The sequence below is a fragment of the Motacilla alba genome, chromosome 1A (assembly GCF_015832195.1).
Source record: "Motacilla alba alba isolate MOTALB_02 chromosome 1A, Motacilla_alba_V1.0_pri, whole genome shotgun sequence".
NCBI lineage: Eukaryota > Metazoa > Chordata > Aves > Passeriformes > Motacillidae > Motacilla > Motacilla alba.
The window spans coordinates 33,773,829-33,801,480 of record NC_052031.1 but is presented as its reverse complement, the minus strand read 5'-3'; the positions used below and the strand labels follow the sequence as shown (position 1 = coordinate 33,801,480).

Sequence of the window (27,652 nt, the reverse complement as noted above, 5' to 3'; positions counted from 1 at the left end):
TAGTACAGCTCTCTTTATTTTGTCAACTGCTGCATTAGATGCCATACTTGGAAGGAAAATGATATAAAAAAATAAATTTACATGATTGAAGTGCAGCCTTCTTGAAGTATTCGTAGGTTTCAATTTATAATTTTAGAAAAAAAAACTCTCCTGTAAGGATGGCGAGTTCTTTCACTGAAAAACAGAGCATGAAGTATTTTTGAGATACAAAAATATTTTAACCCAAGAATCTACAATGTGAGGACTGGCCAACCATTTTTATATTATGCACAAGCTTGTTAATTGGTCTCAATTGTCTGTGTGCAAAGTGATGAAAAATACTAGAGGAAGTTCTAATTTTACCAAACATCCTAAGAGCAGCCTTTTAGAATGCTGGTTTTGTTTTAGTGAGAGAAATCTCCTATTTCAGTTCAAATTACTTAGCATTTAAAAAACAGCTACAGGTATTCCTGACATCTTCTTTAAGAGAATTACATGAACGTAATTGATCTAAAAGCACAAACACACCAGATTTATACAAGTACTTGGATATACAGAGGGAAAAACAAAGAAAACTTTCAATCTAATGATCCAGTGAAATTGAGTGGAATTTCAACACCTAACACAGTTAGATTTTGTAACTTGGATAAATTATCTCAGTAATTACGGTGCAGTTACAATCTTTGAGTTAGTTATTTTGGTGGTGTGGGAAGACAACTGCTATGTGGAGACAACCACTTAGAATTTCTGCAATTTACAGGGAAGACTTAGTTCTTATGTTCCCACATGCTTTGTCCGTGGTCAAAGTGAAGATTACTCTTCTGTAAGAAAGCATTCACAACGTAATAGAGCTCAACCTTCCCTTCTGTCCTTAAGCTTGCTCCACTGTAAAGTACTGTAAAACAAAGTGAAGATGATCTGCCTCCACCCACCACATCAGCTGTTTGTTGTGGCACACACAGACCTTCTCAACTACAAATACTCTGTTCACTTACCATTGTCACCTACTCTCTTTTCCTGTTTTAGCCTTATGGTTCATGTTTATCATACCATTCTCACATCTAACTTTAGATCTAGAAAACATTTTAATATACTTTGAAAACTTAACGCAAAAAGTTCAAAGCTTAGTCATTAGTACAAGAGATTCTTAATCAGGAGGCCTGTATATTGCTGCAATTGAAGTAGATGATTTATACAGTAAGATAACATAAACCTAATTCACAGTGATTTTTCTACTGTATGGTTTCTCTCTAGTCATCCCATTCCTTTTCATGACATTTAGATATGTTGGTATGTTTAATCTCATTTATTTCTACTTCTAGAAGACAATTGTTACATTAGTATGAAGACTTTGGAGACAGAAAAAGCTACATTTTCAAAAATTTCTACAGCATTAGACTTGTTACTATTGAACGAGTTCATAGACTTCTTTGTTCAGGTCCTTCTATTAAAGTAAAATGTACCAATATCTCCTTTGCTTTTCCCAAGCTGCAAGCATGTAAGGTGAAGATTTTGCCCCCAAGCCCCAATGCTCACAGGAAACTGTCTCTGAGGTCATAAAAATGAATGCTTTTTCAGTCCTGTAGCAGCTTATGCCACGTACCCATGTAACAGATTTCCAAAATATCAAACTAGCTAAAAAAGACCAGTTAACTAAAAAATTCAAATTTGTAACTGACTTCAGAAAAAAAAAAAAAAAAAAGACAACTAAGTAGCTGCATTAAAGTAATGAGGCAGTGGTCCCTGATCATTTTGTTATTAAATTGTTATTAAATTCCCAAATCCAGTTCATTGTGGGACTGCCAGCTTCTGGTCCACTTCTGAATTACCTCAGTGTATCCACAGAAGAATGTTTTCTTCTGTTTGCTCCCTCCCTCCCTATCTCTCTCCAGCCTTTTGGCCATTCCCCGTCTCCTGTCTCACCAGAATACTGTATGGCACTTGCAGCATTGCAGCCTACTGGTGGTGCCACGTGCCAGAACAAAATGATGGTCTGGCAACACCTCTCTAGGTAACACCATATATTAGTGCCTTAACAAAAGCTGTCAGATGAAGAATAGGAGATAGAATCCACTGAAGAAACTTCCTTCATACTTTTATAATAAAAGCAAAATTGAATGCAGAGTTCAGGAACCACTGAGCAGCTCTTGTTTTCTCTGCTCATTCTACCTCCATCTTGTTTCCTTCCAATCTTACGGTTTGTCCACCTTAATTCCAGTGGATTCAGTCTTTGGGAATGAAAACCCATGAAAACTGCAGAAACTGTCATGTTTACTGTAAGAATATCTGCAGGGTCATATTACTGGCATTTTAGAAAGCCAGGTTAAGACAACAAACCTTCATTCATCCCTTCCTGTATGAATGGCCTGTATGTCAAAATACCTGAAAACTGCACTGATACAGTAGAACTTAGTTTAACTTGCATTACGAATAAACTGCACATGCTGTTTTACAGACAATATATATTTGTAAACTTGCTCATGCAAAATTAGTGTGCACAACAGGGATATTGGTTTTCTAATCCCCACATCTGTAAAAATGACATTTATGTCTGCTCTTTTTGAACTGTGCCCAAACTCTCTTTTTAATATAATAAATCTTACACATAATTCATCTGCCAGCCAAACCAATTTATGAAGCTGAAACAAAAAAGAATAAAAAGTTATACAAAAAACATGGTGCACCTGGACACTTGATTCCCACCTCCCCCCATTTTGTTTACAAGTAGAAAGAATGACTAAAAGAAAAAAAAAAATCATGGTCACAAAATTTTGACATTTTAATCCTAAACATTACAGGGCAAATGGATGTTGGAATTTATTTCCATACACCATGAGTCAACTTTTTAATTCCCAAATGTGGCCAAATCCACTAAAACAAGAGTGGTTAAACTCTGGACTATGGAAATACATTTCTGGAATAAATGCTAAAAAAGCAATTATGGGAAAAGCCAACTGTCTCCATAAAGGTAAATAAAGTGGAACAATGTGTAGATTAGATACTTTTTCTGTTTCTTACTCATAACCTGTCAATTCAGTGCATCATATGGTTCAACATAATGGTCCCCATTAGACAAACATCTAACTAGTGTCCATTGATTCCAAGTTAGTGGATGATGAATCTTTTTGGATACTTTCAAAGATGGCTGCCAGCTCAGGGTTAGAGCTTATCTGTGACTGAAATTCACTCATTAATGGACTCTTCTCTGCTTCTGGAATGGTAAGAAGTGCTGCTACAGCTCTCATAGCAGATCGTTTTAGTTCATCTTGCTTTTCAAACTCCTGTTTCACTGAGTTTGCCTTTACCTACAGAAAAAATGAAAATATGTTTGAAACTTTACTCAAACTCTATACCAATCTTAAAAAATGTACCTTAAAAAAAGTATTTCCTCTCAAAAATCATCTATGCTCTTAAAAAAACGAACCAAACAAAAAATACCCCAACACATCTTTTTAGCACAATTTTTTACCAGCAGTTTACAAATAGACTGAAGCTTCAACACAGCACAGTAAGCAGACAAAAAGTTGTAAGCTGCCAAGTCAATCACCAAATCAAAGCAACTACAGCAGCCAGCCTTTAAGCTAGTAAGGTCAGTAAATGACTTTAAACTGCTATTATAACAATAATCCCAGCTTCCAGAGGACAGAACTTTTTAAAGAAGCTGACCTTCATTAGAATAACTGCTTAACCTTCTGTTGTTATTCTCAAAGATATTTCAGTGCTACAAACATAAATTATAATTAAAGGCAGTCTATGTTCAGTATATGAAATACAGCAGACTAGTGTAATGGAAAAGCAAGCTAAATCAGGCAATAAATGACTGTCAGAGCATGCAGGTGAATCAAGACCAAGCAGGAATGGAAGGAGACTGTAAAAAAATGCATATTTTATGACTGGCATTTCGCAAATATTAAAATGAATATTGTATGTGTTATGTTAGAAAGTTATGCTGTATTAATTTTCTTAAGTAGTGTGCTAAATATAGTTTTAGGTTATAACATAATGTTAAAATAGAAACTATGCTATGTAAGATACTTTTTTTAAAGACAGGACTCGCACCAGATAGCAGCCACAGGACACCTAAATCTTTCAGAGAAAAACAATTTATTGCTGCTCTCTTATCAGAAGAAACTAACTTCTTCCCACCTCGCTCAGCCCTGAAGACACCATTAGGATTAAGAGGAAGAAGTTGACACTGACTAGACAGAATCCTTTGTTGGAATGGAATTTATGCGTCATGTATGAGGTGTATGAATATGCAACAGGCTATTGCTTTTAAGGGTTAATCCTCTGTTAACATGTATCCTTCTTCGGGCTTATTTTGCCCAGAAAGAGGTACCTGGACCATCCGTAACTCTTTGCTTTTATTGTCTCAAATTGTCCTAAATCCTAATTGTCCAAACTTTTATTACTCTAATTATATTACTATTTTTATAACCATTTTATTACTCTTAAACTTTTAAAATTCTAAAAACAACTGATTGGTGTTTTTCACAGAGACTAACTACAAAGATCCAATAATCCTGTAATATAAAACAAGAAGAGGTGGGGTAAATGACAAAAACTCTAACAAAAGTCTAGACAAAAAGCCTGACAAAACAAGGACTACTTTACACTGCCTTCATCAGCCAAATGCTTGTCTGAAACAACACCATCATCAGAAGTCAGATAAACTCTCAGTATTCCAGTTTCACTATTTATAATGAAGTGAGATTTATAAGTTGCCCAAGTGGCAGCTGAATTTTTAAGGAACAAAAGAAAATGCATCAAAGAAACAGAGGATTTTTAAAAAGAAGCTTACAAATCTATCTCTCCATCTGTAATTTAAATACATTTAACACTTGTACAAAGATCCATTCATTTCTAATCTAATTATCCTGCCTACTGCAGCTTATCAACTGTAACTCAGGAAACGCTACAGCAGTACAGAGGTATTCTTTAAACATGAGTTCATTTATATTTCTGTAAGAAAACACAAAACAATGAATTTAAATAGGCTGAAATACCTTAGTTGTACATGTAGCACGCAAAGGTTCAACAAGCCTGTCCAATCTCTGCAGCACCGCGCTTGGACAAAGGGTAGACAGTCTCACCAGCATTAAAAAGGTCAGCATCTAGGGTGAGGAAAAAACCCAATTCAACAACAGTTATGCTAGTTATGCCTCTCACATATATGGAGATATATTTCCCAGGATGCTGTGTAACCTTTTGAACAGTCACACTTTAATGAAAATGGCAAATGTAGTGAAGTATTTAGGCATATGAAGTAACATTTTTACCATTTCAGTCTATTCACTATTTGAAATATTTTGACAAAGTCACTGCTTTCACAGAGAAAAATGACAGCTAACCTTAATATCATAGTGATCCTTCAGGCCATCTTCAACATGGTTTAAGAATTCAAATATATCTAGTCTATCCAAACAGCTATCCAATAGAGTATACATGCACTCAAAAGCTGCTTTCCTGATGTCCAACCCATCATCAACTGTGTGCTTAAATGGTCCCATTTCCACCTGTCAGTGAATAACAAAAAAGTTAATACACTTTTTAAAAATAACCTACTTACATATTCAGCATTGTTTTTTCTCAGTTAACCTACCTCTCTGATTAATTCCTTTCTGACTTTTGTTTCATTGTAAAGATGAGGAAGCACAGTATCTAATAGGTCCCTTATCAAAGATGGTTTATTGTGGGCAGCTGAATTAAATGTCACTAGGGCTACTCTCCTGACATTGAGATCTGGGTCCTCCAGAGTTTTCAGAAAATCACCTGCAATCACAGAAAGAAAGCAACCTATGAGGATCTTTTACATTTGCAACTTTTAAAATATTTTTGCTTAGTTTTAAACTTACAAAAAGACATACTTAGTGCAGGAGTTATTTTAATGTAAAAGACACCTGCTATTTCAGCATGATTACACAAAAAAAGGATTAATTATCATTATATGAAAAGTATTAATATAATTGCTACATAGTACTTCATATAATGAAACAGTAGTAGAAGAAACACTATCAAAATAAATGGCCACCACAATGACATATAAACTTTCATTTCATGTAAATTAATGAAAATTACATTTAACCTTTCATTTCCTCCATTTATTAAAATTCTCTCACAGTATGTACTAGAAAACCAATTTCAATTTCTGCAGTTCAGGAGTTCCAGAACACCTCTCATGGAAACTACCGACATAACTGATTTTTTAACCCTCCAATTGGCATATACTGAGAATACCTAAATTACTGTAAAACTGGCCTACTCAGTATATATTAATGTTGCACCACCTCCCCCATGCCCCCCTTTGGGCATTTTTAAATTGGATTTTTCTATAGTTCTGTAACACAGCCTTATTATAATAAATGGCTGCACTAATATATCCTCAATGTTTGTGAAGTTGTAGCAACTTCCATGAGGAATGAACATTTTCCAAGGAGAAAACCAACAAGGTGGAAAAACAAAGTGACTCTCATACCCACCAAAAAGCTGGGTAACAAAACATTAAATGACTGAGATTTTTAAAGTAATAGATTCTGATAGCTTTTTGATTGAATAATCAATAAATATTTCCAGAAACCAAAGGGGCAAGGCAACTTCAGTAGGGGAAAAAACCTACAAGCATAATTCTTGAATGTATTACTTAAAAAACAAAAAAAGCTTAGTGATGAAAATAACACACACTAAACTGACTTCATTTCCCTATAAATAAAACCTTGCTTTTTACAAAACTTTATGCTTTTAAGCACAAATCTTACCCCTCCTAATAGGTTAAGAAGCATAGAGGATTTTTTACAGATCTTTAGACCTGTAATTAACCAAACATAGAACATTCATAACATCTTAAAAAAATCTACAATACTTTGTTATACAAATGCGAAAACAAAAAAAGCCACAGCATTGCAAATGCCTTTGTCATACTGATGTTACACTGAAAGATCTGATTACCTTATTCCTGTATAAAAATACACATAATTCCAAACGCTTTCAGACTACAAGCATTACAGAATCATAACAACCTATATTTACAATTCAAAACCTGGTAATACTCAGAATAATTCACACAAGCATACATGTCTTAAGTGACTGAATATCAAATATTTCCAAGACCACAGTTCTTGGTAAATATAGTACATCTTACTAAATCAAACTGATATAATTTGGCATAAACATGGGAAAGGAAATCAGCTTTTGGATCCCATCCTAATAAAAACATTAGCTTCTTGTATTGCCCATCACAAAGTCAATACATCGAATTTTTAATTACATAATTTTTACCGCTCAGAATTCAAATACATTAGTGTTAATAGAAATAATTGGCTACTATGGAAATATCTTGTAATTCTTCCAACAGTTATCATTAGCAGCTAATTCTAGTATCTTCAAAATATTTATTTCTGGTAACACAAAAAAAAATTTAAATGTAATTCTCTTGCCTGAAAACATAGAAGCTGTCAGTATAAGTGGAGTACTTACCTATGCAGTTCTTCAAGAGTGGGTCTATGGGTTGAGGATGATCAGAAATAGTAAACTTAACAGCAGTAACCACTGAACTTCGAGCATATGAGGACCCTAATATGAAACAAAAGTGTGAACATGCAAGATTAAAACAGAACAACAAAAGAATCCAAATCATGCTCAATGCCACTCATTCCTCTTGGACTTCTAATACTCTTAAGAACAGCAAACAAGAAATGCTATTTATTGCTAGCAATGCAATATCTAACTCAAATAAACCTACAGATAGAATATTTTAAACAGGGGGAAAATCCATAACATTGTAATAAGCATGTAATGTCATCTCCTATAGAAAATTTGAGCAATAAGCCTACTAAAATAGATTATTTATGATCACACATCGGCCTACAAAAAAATTCTCCCCCTTACAGCAGAAGCACATGAAGAAAACACGTGAATACAGTTCTTGATATGAGACTGATTCATGAATTATGCACAAAAATCTTTCCTAATTCTAAAAAACTTCAGAAACCTTATCTGAAAATTAGGAATACAGTAATCTACACCAAAAGGTTAAAATGCTGCAATTGGTTTGTTAATTTGTCCCTTAGTCACCCATGCTCCTTCCCCTTCAAGTTTACAGATCTGTCTTAAACATAAAACATAACACTGTTAACAGAAATATAATGCCTGAAAGCAGAACACAAGTCATTCTTGTAGTGCATGACTAACAACTTCTAGTAAACATAAAAAACCTTAACCTTCCATTGTTGGGGGAGGGGAGCAGAACTTCAAGGCACAACATTTAAGGAAGTAATTTGAAAAACTAGATCCATTTATTAACAGGTATCATAAAGCCATCTGCTCCAACACATACATTCATTACTACTCCTCACCTGATGCCAAGTATCCCTTGAGTCGTGGAAGCAGAGTCTCTGGGTCTATCAACGTAAGCTTGCCCAAGCACTCAGCAACAACATTCCTTGTACCCTCTTCTGCACATTCACAGTGCTTCAGGAGTAAGGCCCAGATGTTCTCAACATATGGTTTGAGACCAATCACTGACGCAGAGCTAATTATTTCTTTCAAGGAATGCAGAAGAAGGTATTGCCTCTTAGGCTGACTGGTTATTTCTTGTAGGACAAATGGCAGATACTCAGGAAGATTGCCAACACTAATACTGCCTAAGGCGTATGATGCCGCTGACTTGACTTCTTCACTAGGAGAGGAGAACGCTTCCAGTATTACAGACTTCAGCTCGATTTGTCCACTTAAGTCAATGTGATGGCCAACTTCCCCAAGAGAAAGCAAAGCCAAAAGACGAATGGAATCTGTGGACCTCGAGTTCTTAACGTCTTGAATGAACTGACCTACAACAGCTGGTCCTTCCTTAGGGCAGGCTCGAGTAAGGGCAGCGACACATTTGGCAATGGAATAGTAAGACTGCTTGTGAGTAAGTGCTGTGCTCTGTGAGTACACTGGACCCGTTAACATGCGCAGTAAATCCATATAGCCTAAATTGTTTGTACCAGTCACAACCAAAGCTTGGAAAAATTCTAGCATGGCACTAAGTGCTCCACCCTGAAGTAGGGGTGATCTTACCAGCCCAATAAGTTCATTGAGAATGGAGCCACTAATCTTTGACAGGGAGGAAGGATATACTTTAGCCAGTGTTGTCAGAAAACTGATGGCCATCTGTGATACGTGCATGTCGCTTTCGCTAATCAGAGGTGGAAGCTCATCCAGGACTGCATCAATCATGGCAGCTGTCAAGCTGTCACTGTAATTCTTAATTAAAATATCTAGGGCAGAAAGAGTGCCCAGCTTCAAAGCTCGCTGGTTCTTTCTCAAAAAAGAAGCAAGAATAGGAACTCCTTCCCCAAGGATTGGTCTCAAATCTATCTTCAAAGGAGAACCAGCAATCAATGTCATTGCCTTCACAGTAGTTAACCGAGTGATCTCATTCTTCAGTCTCTCTAGAAAGATCTGAAGTGTACTAGGCAGGTCTGTACCTAGACTGTCACCAAGGCTACAAATTATTTGACCCATGCAAGATATTGCCCTTTCTTTCACCTCCTGATCAATGTCAGCAGCCTTTAATCTTTTGATTGTACACGTAAACAAATCTTTGATGTAAGGAGTAGCATCAAAGGACGTAGGCTGGTCTAAAGGACGAATAACCTTTACAAGTTGTTGGGTAACCAAAAGTGCCTCTGATGTTATCTTGTAAAATGGGTCACCAACACAAGCTACAACTGGAGGTACCAATGCTTGAACATGAGGATGAAAGACCTGGGGAGAATGATTGCAGAGGATCACATACAAACAGGACAAAGCATCTATCTTCAGATTAGAAGAACTTGATTTGTCATTCAGTGAAAAGATTATTCCTGGAAGAAACCAAAAAAAATGTATTTTTAGAGCAGGTATTTATAGAGTCTGCTAGAACACTAAAATTTCCAAAGGAAGGCAGCTATACCGAATTTATGCCTTCTGGCTCCCCATCTTTCTGAATGCTTCCAAACCCCTTTAATCACTTTATTCAGCCAGTTAGCTTTTAAGCTTCCTCCCTCAAAAGACATGGGCCATTCAATGGTTTATGACATATTTTCTTAATTATCAAGAAATTCTGAACCTTTAACATGTCCAAACTACTTTTCACCATTACTTCAAATTTCAACATTTAAAGTTTTAAAAGCTAAACTATGAAAATATTTTTCCCTGTTCGGATGGAAAAGAAGGCAGTTTGAGTTTGTAATTAGAATCAAATTAACTTTTTTTTTATAAAGAAGAAAAAACCTTTAATATTCTTTTCAAGATTAATGGAAATATATGACTAAAATATTTATATGGATACATATAATAGCTGATTATTTTGCCATTTTCTTTCAACAGAAGCCACACTTCAAAGCCTTTGCAAAAAGCACAGTCGGGACTTCAATATTTTGATGTTTCAGAACTTCCCATACCATTTATTGCTAAGTATTTAAGTTAATGCTGTGTTTCTCATACCTGGTACAAGTACAGGAACATGCTGTGTTAGGGCTCCAGGTAACACATTTACTAGCTCAGTCAGCATGTTAAAGCAGCACTGACGAGTCTTTACACTTTTCTCCTTCATCTGTTTGTGCAAGGCTTTAACTATGTTGGGAACCTGTAATCATCACACATCAGTTAATTGATTCAAGAGATGGCATTTCTTTCATTATTAATCACCGGGGGAATATAAAGAAATATGTGCATCCTAACCCCCTGATTTCTCTACAGAACAAAGAAGTTGTAGAAAGGCTAGGAAATAAAGATTCAAAATAATTGCTTTTAAAAAAAAGTGATTTAGCTTAGAAAGGTGATTTGCATTAATAAAACTGCAGAGAGCAACAATTGAAAAGTCATCTACACAATTCGCTTAGATGAAGTTTTTCAGCATTATCCTTTCTATTCTGCAAATACAGTATGTTGCAGCAGATCAAGTTTTATCTTGATCTTATGCCTGGATACAGAACACACAAAGTAACTTTTGCTTTGGCAATGTGGCTAAATGACATAGGACATGCAACTTTTACAGGTGAGTAAACAACTTAAGTAAGCACATTTGCACAAGTCAATTTCAAAGACTGCTATAGTTTTTAGGGCCAGTTTACCCAGCTTGCTCTCCATGTTAGTACTACAGGATAAAGCACATTGAATGAACTATCCTTATAAACAGGGTGCAATTTTAACATGTCTTCTCAAAGATAACAAAAATCTTTACAAATAACCTGACTCTGAAGCATTGTCAAAGGTGTCTCTCCTTGTTCCATTGCATCAGGATCACAAAGCCAACTTTGCACAGGTCGAGTTTGTTTTAAAAGAGAAAGATATGCATGAAAAACATCTGCTTTAACATTTTCTTCACGTTCTTTGAATCTGGCTATTAAAGCAGGAGATACAGTTTTGTAGAATTCTGGAAGCATTTCGTGTCGTGTGCTAACCACAGCATCCAGACATTTAGCAGCTGCACGCCTCACTTTCCAGCTCATGTCATCATCATCACTATATTCATCATCACTCCCTTGAAAAAATAAATTATGCATATGTTCAAGTCTAGACAAGCAAAGCATCAAGTTTTATTTTAAACAATTAAAAAGAACACACTTTTGAAACAATTAAAAAGTTGGGTTCTTTGCATAAGACACACAAAGAAACAGGTTCAGAATTATGTTCAAAACCATACATATAAAAAGCCTTCTAAACAGCCTAACTTGTAATTCTCAGCCAATTTTTTCACATTAGTCTCCCACACATATTAATTTAAAGAGTAAATAGGAAAAGAAGCTCCCCATCGTATTTCCAGCTTGACTACTGATTTAAAGCACATTCTTCTTTATTCATGACAACAAAGCACCAGTGAATACTAGCTGATCAAGATTCAACAAATTATTCTGTCTACTTCTTTCTAGAGGTAAATCAAACTATACAGTGTCCCCAAAAATAACAAAAAGGATAAAATCAGCAATATAGATTTTTCAGGTCTTAAAGCAACAACTATGCAGCTCACTCCTTCCTTAAGTAATGATAATTTTATGCCCTCAGTTCATATTACTTGTGTGTCCAAGTTTTCACAAAGCTTATATGTGGCAATGCTTGCCACCATATTAACAATAAAATACCTTGTACCTTTCAGTCTGAAACACTTCTATCCTACTGAAAAATACTGAGTAATTTTCAATCTATTCTGATTTTATGCATTAGGTGCCAATACATTACAGTGGAAAGTAGTGAGAAGCCTTTCCCATACTGTATATGTATTTCAATTAATTAACTGATGTTCTCACTTTATTTATATCATGCTTCTGCCTTTTTACACCTTTCAGGTATTTTAAAATATTTGTCTTGTATTTTGTGTTCCCTCTCAGAATTACTGATCTTCAGCATCAACATCCTATCCTTTTATTCCAGGAAGTGAGTTCATTAGCCACGTTTAAAAGAGGTAAAAAATTTGAATGGAAGTACACAAGTCATTAAAATATTGGTATTTATCAGCATATATATCAGCATTATTACCACCCATACCAATTTTCTCAGATGGGTGCAGCATCAAAAGCTCATCCTCTCCCCCAAACCAAGAAAAGAACATACCTTGATCATCATCATCACCGCCATCAGCATCCATAGCATTTTCATCTTCATCTTCATCATCATAATTGTAATTAGGATCATAAGTAAGATATTTAAGACAAATGTTTATAATAGTAGATACATGAGGATAAACTTCTTTAGGACACCTGTGTAATATAAAAATACAATCACTGTCAAATTACTTTGAAGTACTAAAATATTCTTAAAAGATTTCATGTTGCATGCTGTACTTTGGAGAGAGTAGCCAAGACAACATCAAGGCATCCCTCTGAACTACAGAAATTCAAAAGGAAGGTCAGAAAGGGCCATGCCACTTTGTAACAGGATCTGCTAGACTGGAAGGTTGCAAAGGATTCAGATATGCCTTTGGCTACCAATTTTTTATCACCACTATTGGACACAAACATTATTAGAATACCTCCCATCTCTTCTTTGCACAAGTAGCAATGGCACAGTAGAAAGCTTGTAGAGTACAGATGTAACACACTCCTTGAGAGCTAAGTTACAAGATAGCTACAGAACTGTTCCAGCTCAGAGCTTGCAAGAGTATTTTGTATGAAGGAGGCTGTCTCTCGACAGCTTACAACCAAATGATACACTATAGATCTTAAGAAAGCCTGAAATAGGTACCCATGAATGACTTACCTCCTAACAAAAGATTCAAAGGCTTGAATGCAATACTCTCGTAGTTCATCATCATCTACATTACAAAACTTTACAACCAAAGGAATTATTTTCTCAAGATATTCGCCTGGTAAGAGAAAAAAAATAGCTACGTTAATTACTCTCATGGAAAAACTTCAAAGTAAAAGATAATTTATATATTTTTCTTACCTATTCTATGACCTGCTTGCCTACTGATAGCAGCAATACACTGTATATAGGTCCTAGTTGTTGACATGGAATCATTTTTAGACAGTTCTGTCAACAGATGTTCAATGAGGTCAACAAAAACCATATTGCCACAACTCATAACCAGGTGACCAAGAGCAATGATGGTTCTTTTCCTCACAGCAAGTCTTGGGCTGGTCAGCTGGGGGAGCAGACAGGTCAGAATTGAAGGATGGAAGTTAACAAGCAGTCCTCCTTGCCTTAAAACAGACAAAACACAAACTCAAAACCAATTGAATCTAGGTAACTTTGTTCATATACTGTAAAACAATCCTTCTAATATTCCCCAAACATCACCAAGATTCCAATCAAATGTTTAAAATTTCAGGTTTTAGAACTTGTTCAAAGAAGAAATGAGTTTAAAATATAATTTCAAAATAACAAACATTAAGGTTAAAACTACAGTTCTCAGAAAATTAAATAGTAATTGATCAACCAATTACCTTCAATACATTCACTTATTTTTTTAATTAAGTTTCGTCTACACATAATATTACCATATTATTTCATATGACGTGGAATAATTTAATTTTAACATTTGGAAAACTGAAGTTCAAGCTTTAAGTAGTATTTATGAGCATTCACCAGCATACTAAAAGAGGGATGTTTACCTGCTCAGCATATCAGCCATGATATCCAGTGCCTCCAGTTGAACAGACACATCTTCCTGCTTGGCTATAGCACTAGTGAGACGCCCTGTGATCTTTTTGCAAACATTAGCTGCTAATGCAGAACCTGAAAGTACAACAAAACCTCAGCATTTCCATAATATTTTAAAAATACAGCTTTTAACACCAGAGATGATGTTTGTGACTATGGAAAGCAACCCAATCTACATAAAGAAGCTCTTTCCAACCAACAAAACAAGCTTAAACAGCCACTCTGCTAATGTCATGTATGCTCAGCATTAGAGCTGAAAAGTACAAACATACTAAGCAGGAGGGATTCTTGTCCCAGAAGGTATACACAACAGAACACTGCTTTTGGAAGGGCAAGCGATAGCAAGTGAAAGCTACAACAACTCTAGGGCAATAAATGAAAGGACTATAAGTAAAAAGGTATATACTATATGGTAAGGAAAAGTACAGGAGTAGATAGAGCTACTTCTAATGCCAAAACAAAAAGCAAAATAAAATTATTTTGCACAAGAAGCTACTTAAAAATTAAGTACCTGAAATACTACTGAAACATTTGAGAAAAGGGGGAAAATTTATATCCAAAGTATTTTAAAATATAAGTAAAAATGTCTTTATAACAACTTCATAGTTCCCCCTTCCTCAAATTGTCTAACATTGTTTCAAGTAATTATGAGAAGCAACTCCTATCATGGTAATGACTGCCCAGTGGTTATACTCATCCTCACCTGCATGAAATTCTTCGAGTCACATTTTGCAAATTTCAATGTGAAATTAATACCATTCCAGCCTATGGTAAATCTAGTTTATATATATTATGGTTCATTCTTAACTACAACTAGAATGAAAATATAACAAATGGACAGTCTAATGTGTTACCATGGAGGCTAAGAAAAAGAGAACAATCTGTGTTTGAGTTGGGAGCAAAAAATAACATGCTGTTTATTTTTATATTAGGAATGTTAATTATATTGAAAGACTTGCATACATTTTTGTTTGAGCTTTACCTCCACCCAGACATCTTCTTTTGTTTTGTGTAGGCAAACACAAGAGTAAAAGCTTAAAATAACTGACTTAAAATTAGTTATTTATGTAAAGCTTATGCATCTCACTGCTGGTTGACAGAAGCAAGATTTACAAGTCAATTTTCAAATAGGATATTAAAATCAGAGCTTTTTTTAGTTCAAGAGACCTCAGTCTCTAAAAATGTAATTTCCAAATGTACTTTCCAAAGCCTTTTTAATCACTCTCTAGTCTCATTCATATGATACACTATGATATCTGAAAAGCACTTGAGTAAAAAAGTAATGCTATTAACTGATGAGCTGTTCAACATTAGTGTCTCCTCTAAAGGAAAGACTGCCTTCATTTAAACCTGCAGATAAGACTTTCACTAATTTAACAGGCAACTGTCAGAAACACAAGGTACTTCCCAAAACAATTCCTAGAAAGTGAGACATGAAATCAGATGGTTAAAGAAAAATACAGGAGTTGTAATCAATTTTAAAGCTATTATCAACCAAAGACCAGGATGAGATTTAGGTATTACTACAGCCTAGATGTGCTCCACCAGGCAATTATTACAATAGAAGCTTTTACAACTTGTTATACTGAATTTCATATTCTCTGAACTTGTTTTCCACATTAATGTAATCCTTCAGTAAAAAAAAGTTCTTAAACTAGTTAAATTTGGCAATATAGTCAGAGAAGGAGAAACTGAGAGGGTATTTGTGCCATGTTTTTACCCTAACTGAAACTAGTTCCAATACTAAATTTACTGAAACCTCTTCCCTAAAACCTCAATCTTTTAAATTTTTTTGAGTTAGTAAATGATACAACTACATAAAGTCTTTAGTACAAAATGCCTTACCACTGGAAGCTGGGGGAAGTTCTCCAATCACAGTTTTAAGACCAATGCTTGAAATGTCACGTAACTGTTCTTTATCTGAAAGCATGTTTGTACACAGGGTATCTACAATGGTCTCCACTTGATACTCCTTCACTTTACTCACCAGAGGTCCCAGGCTGTACAAACAAGAGAAGAGTATTAAAATGGCAACAATATCATTTCAGTATTTTGCATTCAAGTCATAAACTTCCAGTTGGTTTTGGTAGCAACACAAAGCAGAATTTTAAAAACTCAAAACCCTCATCTGGTTGGACTGATAACTTGCCTCCATAAATCTAGTAACAAAACACTCGTTTAGTACATGTTTCTTATTTGGAGCTGGAAATTCATTTTGTATGGCTGTTCTGCTTCAGTCTCAAAACCACAGTCCCTCTTACTTCTCAGTTCACAGCAAGATTTATAACAAAAAATTAATCTAGTCAGAGCCATCAGTTTACATGCTTGACCATCAGTGTCTGCATAATTCACAAACAAGTATACAATATTCTTAATTACTGCATCTTTATTCTATACAGCATTTGGATTCAGTCATGGCTCTATGCAGTGAAACAAACCCAAAACATATCTTCCATCCCCAAACCTGTTGTATGTACCCCATTGCTGCTACCCTTTTTTCCATGTCCAAGAATTCACAAGGGCAAGACCTAATTATTATAAAAAAATGCCCAGCAGAAGCAAAAGGCAGAAAGCAAAGTAAACAGGAGGAGGACATGGACAAACAAGCCCCTCACTCAAGCACTATGTGTGACTTACTGCACGATAGTAACCAGAGTAAGGTTCAAAGTTTTGGCATCAGGGGTCAGTCACCGTGTTAGGCAAACCTGGAGCTTCTCTTTCGACAGCCACGCTCAGAACGCCTTACCTCCCATGAACTCAGAACAGTGCTTGCACTTGAGGCACAACACTTAGATTAACATCCAGGAATACGCAATTCCCAAGGCAATCACACCTAGCACTTCCCATGCTTTCCTTCACAAACCTTACTGCTTGGTTTCTTTCTCTCCTTACCCACTCATGTGGTAAAACCTGCTGCAAATACATGTGGGGGGTGGGGGCAGGGGAAGGGTGGGCAGAGAGGCAGCAAAGGCAAAACATACTTGCCAAAACCAGACACTGAAGTATCACTAGCAACCAGCTTCATTTTGTTAATGCACAGAACTTGGAACTAATTTGAGATTAGTCAAACTAGTGCACAGACATCTGAAACTGATGCTTTATGATCACACCAATGCCACAAATTCAGAAAGACTGCAATTTATTCAATCTGCAGAGTAGTTAATGGAGATTTACATATAACCTTAAATACACAAAAACAACTTTGGGGTTACATTTTTAGAAAGTACAGCATACAGATAATCTCAAGAGAACTCTTAGTTGAAATACGGACTGGTATCTGATCAAAGGCATAAAAAGAAGCCCTTTAAGTGCACAGAAATGAAGACGTAATGGATGGTTTCTCACTTGCTTCAGCAGCTCCTGCAGAAATGAACAGTTTTGACAGAGACTCCTCCCTTAAAAACAGTCAGACCTCATGCCCTAACCTGACACTACCCTTTAATTTAGGGAAAGGGCACTGTACTGGATTCTTTAGATTTGACAAAACTATCTCTACAGCCACTAAACTCCTGAGAGTAGGAAGGGGTTTAGAGGACCATATCCACAATCTAATCTGGTCATTTTACTGCTTCAATTATGTTAAATTAATAGTGATTAAAATAACTTCTGAACACTGATACTGGTAAGAACTTTTTGCCTCTAACTTAAAAACTCCTGATAAATCTGTACACAAACATCTGCTAACACAGATTATTACCAATAATTATCTCTGAGACACAAACACATATCCCCAGCTATCCCCAGCTCCTGTTGAAACATTTTCTCCAGGAGCTAAGAAAGCTCACAGCTTTCTTCACAACTTGATTTGACTCTTCAGTCAATCTTTTCCTTCACCATGATTCACTGACACATCTATATATAGTTTCTCTTCATACACACCACTGTCAGTCAGTGGCTACTCACAGCACTGTTGCATGCACCTACTCTTGGTGCATAGTAAATTGTTTTGCAAGCAACACAAGAACAAATCAACTCGAACAGAAACCTACAGAATTCCAAGGTACAATGACTCCATAGTAGTCCAGAGAAATTAAATTCCCTGTGCGTTTCAGTCAACAGATCACAGTACACGAGGTTAAAAACTCCTTGTTTTAAACCTGAACTGTTGAACAACTACTGAATTCTTTTGATTTAAATATGCTTATTTTTCAAATGCAACCTATGATTAATTAAAATAATCACAGCAAAGGCCAGTCAATCAGATTCATCTCAGCTAAGAATCGGAAACACTTTTTTGCTAGTGTTCTAAAGATGACCAAACCACTGGAATGATATTAACACACTATAAATTACAGTTTCTGAGAAGTATTAAGCCATATATTACCTGAATCAGCATCTCAGTCCTATTTATTCAACCTATTAGTTCAGCAAAGCAGACATAACAATTGTGAAGTAAATTTTACAAAATATTATCTCAAGCTTTTCTGGCCTTCAAAATCAGTAAATATTACTTATAGACCTTATTATTAGTCCCAGATTACAAACCAATCTTATTGGAAATTGAAAATAAACTATAACCTTCTCGTATCAAATCAGTTCTGACTACAAAGCTTTTGCACTTAAGCATGTATTTTACAGACTTGAAGGCCATTTGGGATAGTTTTAAGTGCTCCTCGATCTTTTCCCTTTCACTAGCCAATAATTTGTGTCTAGGTTCTCTCAAAGTAAAAAGCTCATTCATCTGCCTATGGAAATAAACAGCAACACACTGTCTCCTTTAAATTGCACACATTTGGAAATAAAGGTGTTCATAGCATAGCTCCATATTAGGAAGCTGAACACCAACATATAACCAATTATAATCTCCAACTGGCATATTTTAACAGCTATGGAATAAACACATTTATTTACAAGGAAGAATTAAAATTCACAAATTTTAAAAAACCCCACATTATTCAAATCACTAGTATAGCATGATGTGCAGTAGTGTATTACCAAAGCATACAAAATGCTTTAAAGCTGCTGAACTGGATCAGCCACACAGCAGCCAATACGTGCATCATCCTGTTCACACTAATGACTCAGACTCACAGCGTCAGGGAGAGCTCCCTACATTGAACTACTGCCCAGAGAAGTCACTCTGATAAATGCAGAGAAACTACAGTACCACAGAGAGGAATCACTGCAAGTGCTTACTTTAATCCCACCTTTTTTTGTCACTCTAGATAGATTTGGGTATGTTTGGCTTCTTACTAGTTTCAGGAAAGATTTCACAGTGTGAGCCAATAAAAATTTCTATGTGTAGGTTTAAATGGCAGAATATTAAAGTGTTCAAAATGAGAAACAGTTCATCCTTTAACTGCAACACTGAACACATGAAGCAATTAATATGCAATTTGTGCCAACAGAGCATCACCAAGATTATCAGCAATGAGGAACAAGCAATACCAACACAATACCTACGCTTAGACAAACCACACTGCTTGACTACACCTGATGTACCGAACCTGTACAGAGGCAGTGTAACTCCTGCTGCCATGAGGTGCAGAGGACATCATGCTGGATTGCACTTACAGCTATAAACTAGGGATATGCTGTAAGAATAGCCTTTTCCACACTGGCTGATGGTAAAACAGCCTATGACTATCAGATAAATCATAAACCATGCCTTCAAAAAAATGGAAACAACAAAAACACATTTAATATTTTACATGCAGTTAAGAAAGACAAGGTAAACAACCTGTCATTACTGACATAGGTTTCATCTACTGCCTGCAGTAAGAAGCTTAACAAATAAAATTCAGTTTCCTTCTGCAGGGTCAAAGATTACAGCAGGCCAGCTTTTACTTCAAGACTACTAATGCAGCTCATTAATTTTCATTTTTATTCAGAAATGAACTGGACAACGATTTTGCAAGATAGCTACCCAAATACCAATGAACCCAAAAACTGACTTTTGCTTTGCTTTTACATGTTTTATCCTGCCCCAAACCAGCATATTGTAATTGAAAGGAGCAAGAACAAAATCACCAGTGTGCTTTGTAGAGATATTAAGAAAAAAGTTCATCGGCATTTTAACCAACAGAGCTCCTCTGGCTCAAGTGTGAAAACAAGCAGTGGATAAGGCAAAACCAGAAACATCGCTCACTTGTTGCTATGCTTGCCTAAAAATAAATACTGCTTTACGGTTGCTCCGAGTTCTTTCAAATCTGCCATGTTCAGTGACCTCGAGAATCAAATCTTCAAAGAGTGACTCTTATGCAAGAGTTTTATTCAGAGCATTTCAACTGATCTACCTGTAGAGGAAGTTCCCCTAACAAGCTAAAGCACTTTCCTCCCCGCCTGAAGGAAAAATCTATCTCAAGTGCAGATTGATAAGTGCATTGGGCTGTCTTAAATCCTCTTTCTATGAGAGAGGGAATTGATACATTACTGGGTCATCAAGGGTCTGATGAAAGTTACTCTAACAGTCTCTGAAGTTCACCACAGCGTTTATGCTTTCCTCAGCTGGAAGTGCCAAGAAATCCTTAACAGAAATACACAAGAGCACATTTAAAATTAAAAAAGCCAAGAAAAATTTGCTGGCTGAAATTAACTTCCCAATGAATCAGGCTTACACCTAATGTTGTAGTAGATGGAAGATTCCAGATCAGCTTGAACTGTCTTAAAAAACCTACAGCTTAGTAGTGTTCAGCCTCTCCCATCCTTCACCCCTGCCAATATTTCTACCAACAGGTAAACTGCAGGATGAAAACAATAAGCCAGAAGAAAACGAAGTCCCTAAACCAGTCTGTCATGAAACCAGGTAAAAAGCAGTGTGAGAAAAAGAACAAGGAGTAAAAGAACAGCAAACAGGAAGCAGCAGCAGCAGCAGCATTAGGCTTAAAACTGTCATGAACTGTGTTTTGAGTACAAGCTGCTTTAAGAAGAGAATACTCTAAAAGAGTGGTGTTTTTGTTGTTTTGGTTGTTTTGTTTTTTGGTTTTTTTATTCAAAGCACAGCTGCGAGTGATTGGGACACAAAAAACCAAAAAACCACAACTTGATGTGATCCACAATGTGCACATGTCCACCTCCTACACAGATGTTCATAATTCACCTGAAAACTTTTCTATTATGTTTCTCGTCCCATTAAAGTAAATTTAAGGAACACTATTCCTTAACATTATGTGGGATTCTCAAAAACACTCCAAAGTTGAAAGAGATTCAGTCACATTAGTTAAATCCAAGAGTTTTACCAATATATCAAAGTAAATTTAAAAACTGAAGAACTGTTAATAAGAACAGGATGTGCAAACACACAGGAAGTCATCTATTTTCTCATTCTCTTCCCTTTGCAATCTTTCTTTAATGTTTTAGTAAGCACTACTTGTACTTTAGACCCTACCTTCTAACACTGCCATTAAGGATCGTAATGTATGTCTCTATGTGTATTAATCTAAACTTCAGGACAATTTCAGGATGTACATTAGAAATGTGTATTGCATGTATGCTAAAATGTAACTTTTCCATAAAATGCTATTGCACATAAAGACAATTCTAAGCCTGAGCCAAATTTCACAACAATATGCTCTTCTGACTGAGTACAAGCAATCTGTTTCAAAACCATGGAAACATAAGGAAATGACATTCCAGAAGTCTGAATTAAAAAGAAACAGGGTATTTTGTGTTGTTATGAAAAGGAGATGGGTAAGACACATTTTAACAACACTGCATCCCTGGAGACAGTAGGGAAAAAGTAGTGACAATTATAGTGGTAATACACCTAATATCCCTAATATCTGGCTTGAAACTTGACACTCCTACACCAATTGGTCTCTGCAAGGTTTTGGTTACCATCACTTAAAACACTTCAGAAGCTGAAGCAAACACTGCTTCTAAGTACATAAGCAGAGGTACACACAGGCTTTTTCTGCTTTGCTAGTCTGACAGTGCAAACTACACAGAATAACAAACTAAAACAAACTTGGCTAGTCACAATGTGAAACTTCTCAAGCTCTTGTATACCAAGTTTACTCCAATCCACACCTTATGGAATATAAGTAGTGTGTATGGAGTATTAAAAAAAAACCTGAGCTCACAAACAAGAAACATTCTCAGGAACACTATATGCCTCCTAAGAGACACCCTCTTTAAAGCAAACAAAAATCAGAACGGCCAAGAACAAAAAGTCATAAGAAATGTAGCACCTCTTCATAGGGTGCTCTGGAAAAGTCACACTATATGCAAAGCTCAATAAAGTGAGGAAGAGAGGGCAGTGAAGCAACAGAAGTCTCTGAAACACAAGTAAATGCACCCTGATCCCATAAAACATTTACAGTTCCTGTAAAGCTTGTAAAACCATTAACGCAGTATTCTGAATGTTAGTGAACAGGTGAGTTCCACATTTGATAACCGAGGCCATATCTTTACCATTTCATGTTTTCGTGTCTGCTTGAAAACAACTCTAATGCTACAATTCTTCCCCTGCACATCATCTAAGGTCTCACCATCAATGTGGCAACTACCACTGAATTATAAGCTTTTTGTATCTATTTAGCAATCAAGAATTAGCACCAAAGAACAAGTGTGTCACTCAAATACTTCCAGCAAGGACTGCATGTGCTATTTCGTGCCCTGAAACCCCAAATATTAATCCCCAATGTCAACAAAATATAGTTTTTTACATTACAACAATTAAGGCAGGTAGTCTACAAGAATAAGGGTTCCTTTGGGGACATCAATTTTAAAATTATTTTGTGTAGCAGTGGTCGTTTGAGTTTTCAAAAGTGCTTTATACTGTTCAGTCATTATACAATTCTTTACATCATAGAAAAAGAATACCTACCATTTGACAGCTAAGTTTTGTACCTCACCATTTTTATCTTCCAATAATTTCAAAATCATCTTCACCACCTTTCTTTCACTGTCATCATCCAGCTTGATAGAATCTTTCTGAAGTTCTGTCATCAAGTCATTAGTGGCCATAAACCTGACAAAAGATGTGAGATAATTATTGCTAAAGGGATATGGTTTATTCACAGTGCTCAGGATTCAAGATTCTCAGCTTCCATAATTTGTTATCACACAAATCACTTTTAACATTGAGTTATTGTTGTTTGTTTTGTGATGCAAGTAGCATGTCTAAAACAGAAAGGAAGAAAAACTGTATTTGAAAATGATAATAACTGAGCTAGGTCATCACCCTTCTCTTATGAGAACAGCTACATATTTTACTTCCAGCATTTACATTATATTCCACATGATCTCCACAAAATAAAACTGACACTTTCACAGATTTCTAAGTAGTCCTTTCATAAGCCATGCTGATGTTGTAAAAAACAAGCTTTTTTTAAAAACTTTGTTAAAAAAATTATCTCTGCTCTGAATTTAAAACAAGTTTTAAGCAAGAAGAAAATTATAGTTTCTCAAACATTCTCCCATTAAATTCACAAAACCAAACTTTAATTAATGAAGGGAGAAATAAAAGTTAAGCTTATGTTCCATGTGTTTTTCATTTTCTTGCCTTGTACAGACTAGCTTGTTTACAGCCCAGAAAACAGAGCTGATCATATTTATCCAGTCCGCAATACACGGTGACACAGTAAAGAACAAAATTAATTCCTGAGAGATCAAGCAAATAAAATCATCTTTCATATAAATTAATTCACTATTTAATAACAGTCATTATCCACCAACAGAAGAACATACTGAAAAATTACTTTCCAAAAATATTGCCTTTATGCTTTTTGTTTCTTTTTCTTCTGAAGTCTGTTTCAAAATCCATTTTTCTTTTGTAAGTGCCCTCTCTTCTCAGAAGCAGCAATACAGATGTATTACTCAATTACAAATCCCACGGGCTTTGGTACTGACACCAACCCCCACCCAAAACACCAAACGAGGGTTTGCAGTTAAACAGTTGAGGGTGACATTTGGACTTCAGGCACATCAGCCTCACGCAGACAACATCATTCAGTTCAGGTCATGCTTGGAAGGTTGTATCTGCAGCTTGACATGCCAGATACTACTTTTTACTGAAAACAAAAGCCAAGACTCTGCATAATCTTAATACGCATCACAAATGCCAGATGCCTAACCTCGCATAATGGACCTCAACTTGTCCTGTCTTTTAATAATTCCAGTCTAATGGTCTCAAGGTGTTTCTCAGATAAGACCTCACCCCTTTTTCACTCACTCCAACAGTCCCACTGAAGCAAGCCTGCAGTCTGATAGGAACCAGATGTGCACAAAAACAGGCTGCGGATGCAAAGCATCAGCTTTTAAGCACGGTAATGAAAAAGGCTACGTGGTAAGTAAAGGTAACAGACAGGACCTAATTTAAGGGTATACATGAAGTCACACCGTACTAGAACACTCAAAAACTGTCTCCAAGTTCCTGCTGCATTTACCTCCTTTTCTTAAAAACTGAATAGCCTCCTCTCACTTCTTCGGCCAATAGCTCCTATTTCCTAGCCTTAGACGGTCATGTCCACTCATCACCTACTTGTCAGTTCCTAAACTAAGCAGAGCATGCACATCCTCGGTGCACCAGCAGCCTCTGCACTCAACTACAGCTGGGTCCTCCTGGTAGACTTCTCCACTGAAACATGCAAACCAGCCCAAACACCACAATGGGGTGGGGAGACCAGGCAGCTTTAGTGTACAGCAGCTGGTATTTAGAAATGTAGTTTTAAATAGTTTCAATGTGACTTTTAGTCACAACTCCCCCTGCCTGCACATCAAACTTCACCTGGTGCAAAGCAGGCAGCTTTAGTGTCAGCAGCTCCTCACAGCCTGCACTCAGAGCAGTCACTCTCCTGCTGCAGGGAGGACACTCCTCTCACACAGCCACACTGTAAACTGCCACCTTACCTGACTGCCCATTGTAGAACTTAAGCCCAAGCTTCCGTGTGGACAACACAATCACAAGTATGTCCATCTTCCAAGAAGTACATATTCCAGCTCTGCATGGGACAGGTCAGTTTATCCAAAAAAATGAGGCTTACTTTTTACAGTAGACTGCTTACTTCAATGGTTGTTTTACACTCTGCTCCCGGGTATCAACAGGATAACTACACTGTCCCTATTCAAACAGACATGATCGAAGAACAAATGCACTTATAATTACTGAAACTAAATACTAGTTTATCCATTATGCAAATACACAATACACAAAGTTTCATAAAATGTTACTCTGTAACAGCTAATAAAGGTCTATCATCACTCATTTTTATTATGGTTTGTAACATTAGATTTTAAGCCATATGAATACTTTTTTTTAAAATATTTGAGAATTTCAAAGTTGTTCAAAGCTACTAGAACAGAATTTCTGAAGTGTGTTCTACTAAAAGAACTGCACAAGAAGTTTTAATTACACACAGCTGGGAGGAAAAAAGTGTTTGCTACAATTGCACTGGACAGGTATAACCTAGCCCTTCTATAGAGAACGTTTTTAACTCATAAAAATCAGCATTTATCACAAATCCACTGGAACTTACTGTAAATCATCCTCCCCATAAGTACAAAAGGGAAAATTCACTTAATCACAGAAACAAATTAGTACGAAAACAGTAAAAAATCTTGTAATATTTAGAGGAAAAAATATTTCAGTCTAGTTCCAGAACAATTTAAAGAAATTGGACAATTTTAGTTTGTCGCTTTTTAGACTAATCAGTGTTTTATTTACAAAATGTCTAGTCTGAACTCTCCAGGTAATATAAAGCTATTAAAATTTGAAAGAAATTGACACAAAAATCCCATATCAAATTTGTGTCCAGCACTAAAACCCTCTGTCAAAACCTAACAAGATTATTCAAAACCCAGATCTATATATCACAACCTCTGTTTTCCTTCAGATTTTAATACGTTGAGACTTGTTTGGATGGCATCTACTTCAATCATAAACTAAGCACTGTGATGCTGCAAAGCAACAAAAAACAAGTGTATTTTATGCCTTTTCCCTGTCTGTATTGATATACTCTCATATACAAGTAAAACCTTTAAAATTGAATTTCTGGTTGCACCCAATACCAAAACAATGTAATTCTTCTTAACCTAATGCTTTGCCAGAGGTACTCTGTAAATGTATTATCTCTGCTGTTTTTTAACAGTTTACTTGTATTATTTCATTTTCTGATATTTTACATTTTATCTGCTATTAATGTATTACAAAGCAAGCAAATGGTCCAATGAAAAGTAGTGCTCCTGTGACAGATCCTGAACTCAAAATTAAATCCAGTCCCCCTAAGACTTAACTGGATTTCTCTCTCTGGATGCACAGGGGTAGTACCAAACCACATGAGGAGCACAAAACCCCACTGTCTAAAAGACACAGCATCCAGAAGGACGTGAGCTTAGGATCACAGAATCGTCTGGGTTGGAAAGGAGCTCTGCACATCATCCAGCCCAACCACTCTGCAAAGACAGGGTAACCTAAAGCAGGTGCCACAGGAACATGTCCAGGTGGGGTTTGAAAGTCTCCAGAGAGGGAGACCCCATGACCTCCCTGGGCAGCCTGTTCCAGTGCTCTGCCACCCTCGGTGTAACAAAGCTCTTCCTCGTGTTGAGATGAAATTTATTGTGGTTTAGTTTATGTCCATTCCTCTGAGTCCTGTCATTGGGCACCACTGAAAAGCATCTGGCACCATCTTCTTGGCACCCAGCTTTGGAATAACTACATGCATTAATGCGGTCCCCTCTCTTCTCTAGACAAAACACACCCAGCTCCCTCAGTCTCTCCTCATAAGGGGGATGCTCCAGTCCCTTTATCATCGTGGCCCTCCACTGGGCCGTCTTGTGCTGGTTACCCCTTCCTGCTCCTATTCGTAGAATCGCAGGATCCATGTTTTTTTAAGTTGGGAAGAGATGAGAGAGGTCACCTCATCCGACCTCTGCTGCTCAAGGCAGGGTCAGGGACAGCTGGTTATTCAGGGCTTCGTCCCTTCGCCTTCTGAGCATCTGCGAGCTAAGGAATTCAGACCTCCACCCTCGCCCGTCCCCACGCCAGTCGGCAAACCTGGCGGCCGCTCGGCTTCTCCCGGCTACTGGAGATCTCTGCCCACGATGCGCGGAGGCCGCGGCCGATGCCCGCACTGCCGCGCCCCGTCCTTCACGGGCAGCGAGGAGGGGGCCTCCCCTCACGGGAACTTTCCTCCCGGGGTAGCACCAGCAGCTTCGCGCCCAGCCCCGCAGCCGCGGCGCGGACAGCCCGGGCCCGCGGCACCGGCCCCGCCGCCGGGCACCTGCCCCCGCCCGGGCCGCCGCGGCACCAGGCCCGGGGCCGGCGCGCAGGCGGCCGCAGGGGCAGCGCGGGCGCGGGGCGACGGAGGGGCGGCGGCGGCGGATCTCACCTGAAGTCCTTGTCGCTGGATGTCATTTTCTCCAGCAGGTTGGAGATATGGTACGAGGCGCTCGCCATGTTGACGGACCCGGCCGGGGCGCGGGGGGGAGGGAGAGGAGGAGAGCAGAAGGCGTCGGCGGCGGCGTCTTCCCGGCCTCGCCGGCTCCACTTGGCCCGCGGCTGCAGGGGCCGGGCCGGGCCGGGCCGGGCCGGGGGCGGCGGGGCGGGGGCGGCAGCTGCGGCGGGCGCGGCGGGAGGGGCGGGGAGGCGCGCGCGGCCGCTCGCGCTCGG

General features: G+C 37.4%; 1 protein-coding gene across 1 annotated transcript; it reads right to left on the bottom strand.

Annotated features, from left to right (window-relative positions):
- Positions 1-27,652, bottom strand: CAND1 (cullin associated and neddylation dissociated 1). The gene is made up of 15 exons (XM_038154218.1): positions 27,372-27,652; positions 22,871-23,014; positions 15,949-16,103; positions 14,055-14,178; positions 13,387-13,643; positions 13,198-13,303; positions 12,553-12,698; positions 11,193-11,485; positions 10,447-10,588; positions 8,331-9,824; positions 7,453-7,548; positions 5,582-5,751; positions 5,331-5,495; positions 4,986-5,093; positions 1-3,284 (listed from the first exon to the last, which is right to left on the bottom strand). Exons 1-15 carry the CDS (start codon positions 27,437-27,439, stop codon positions 3,060-3,062), a joined length of 3,693 nt encoding a protein of 1,230 aa, XP_038010146.1. The 5' UTR covers positions 27,440-27,652; the 3' UTR covers positions 1-3,059.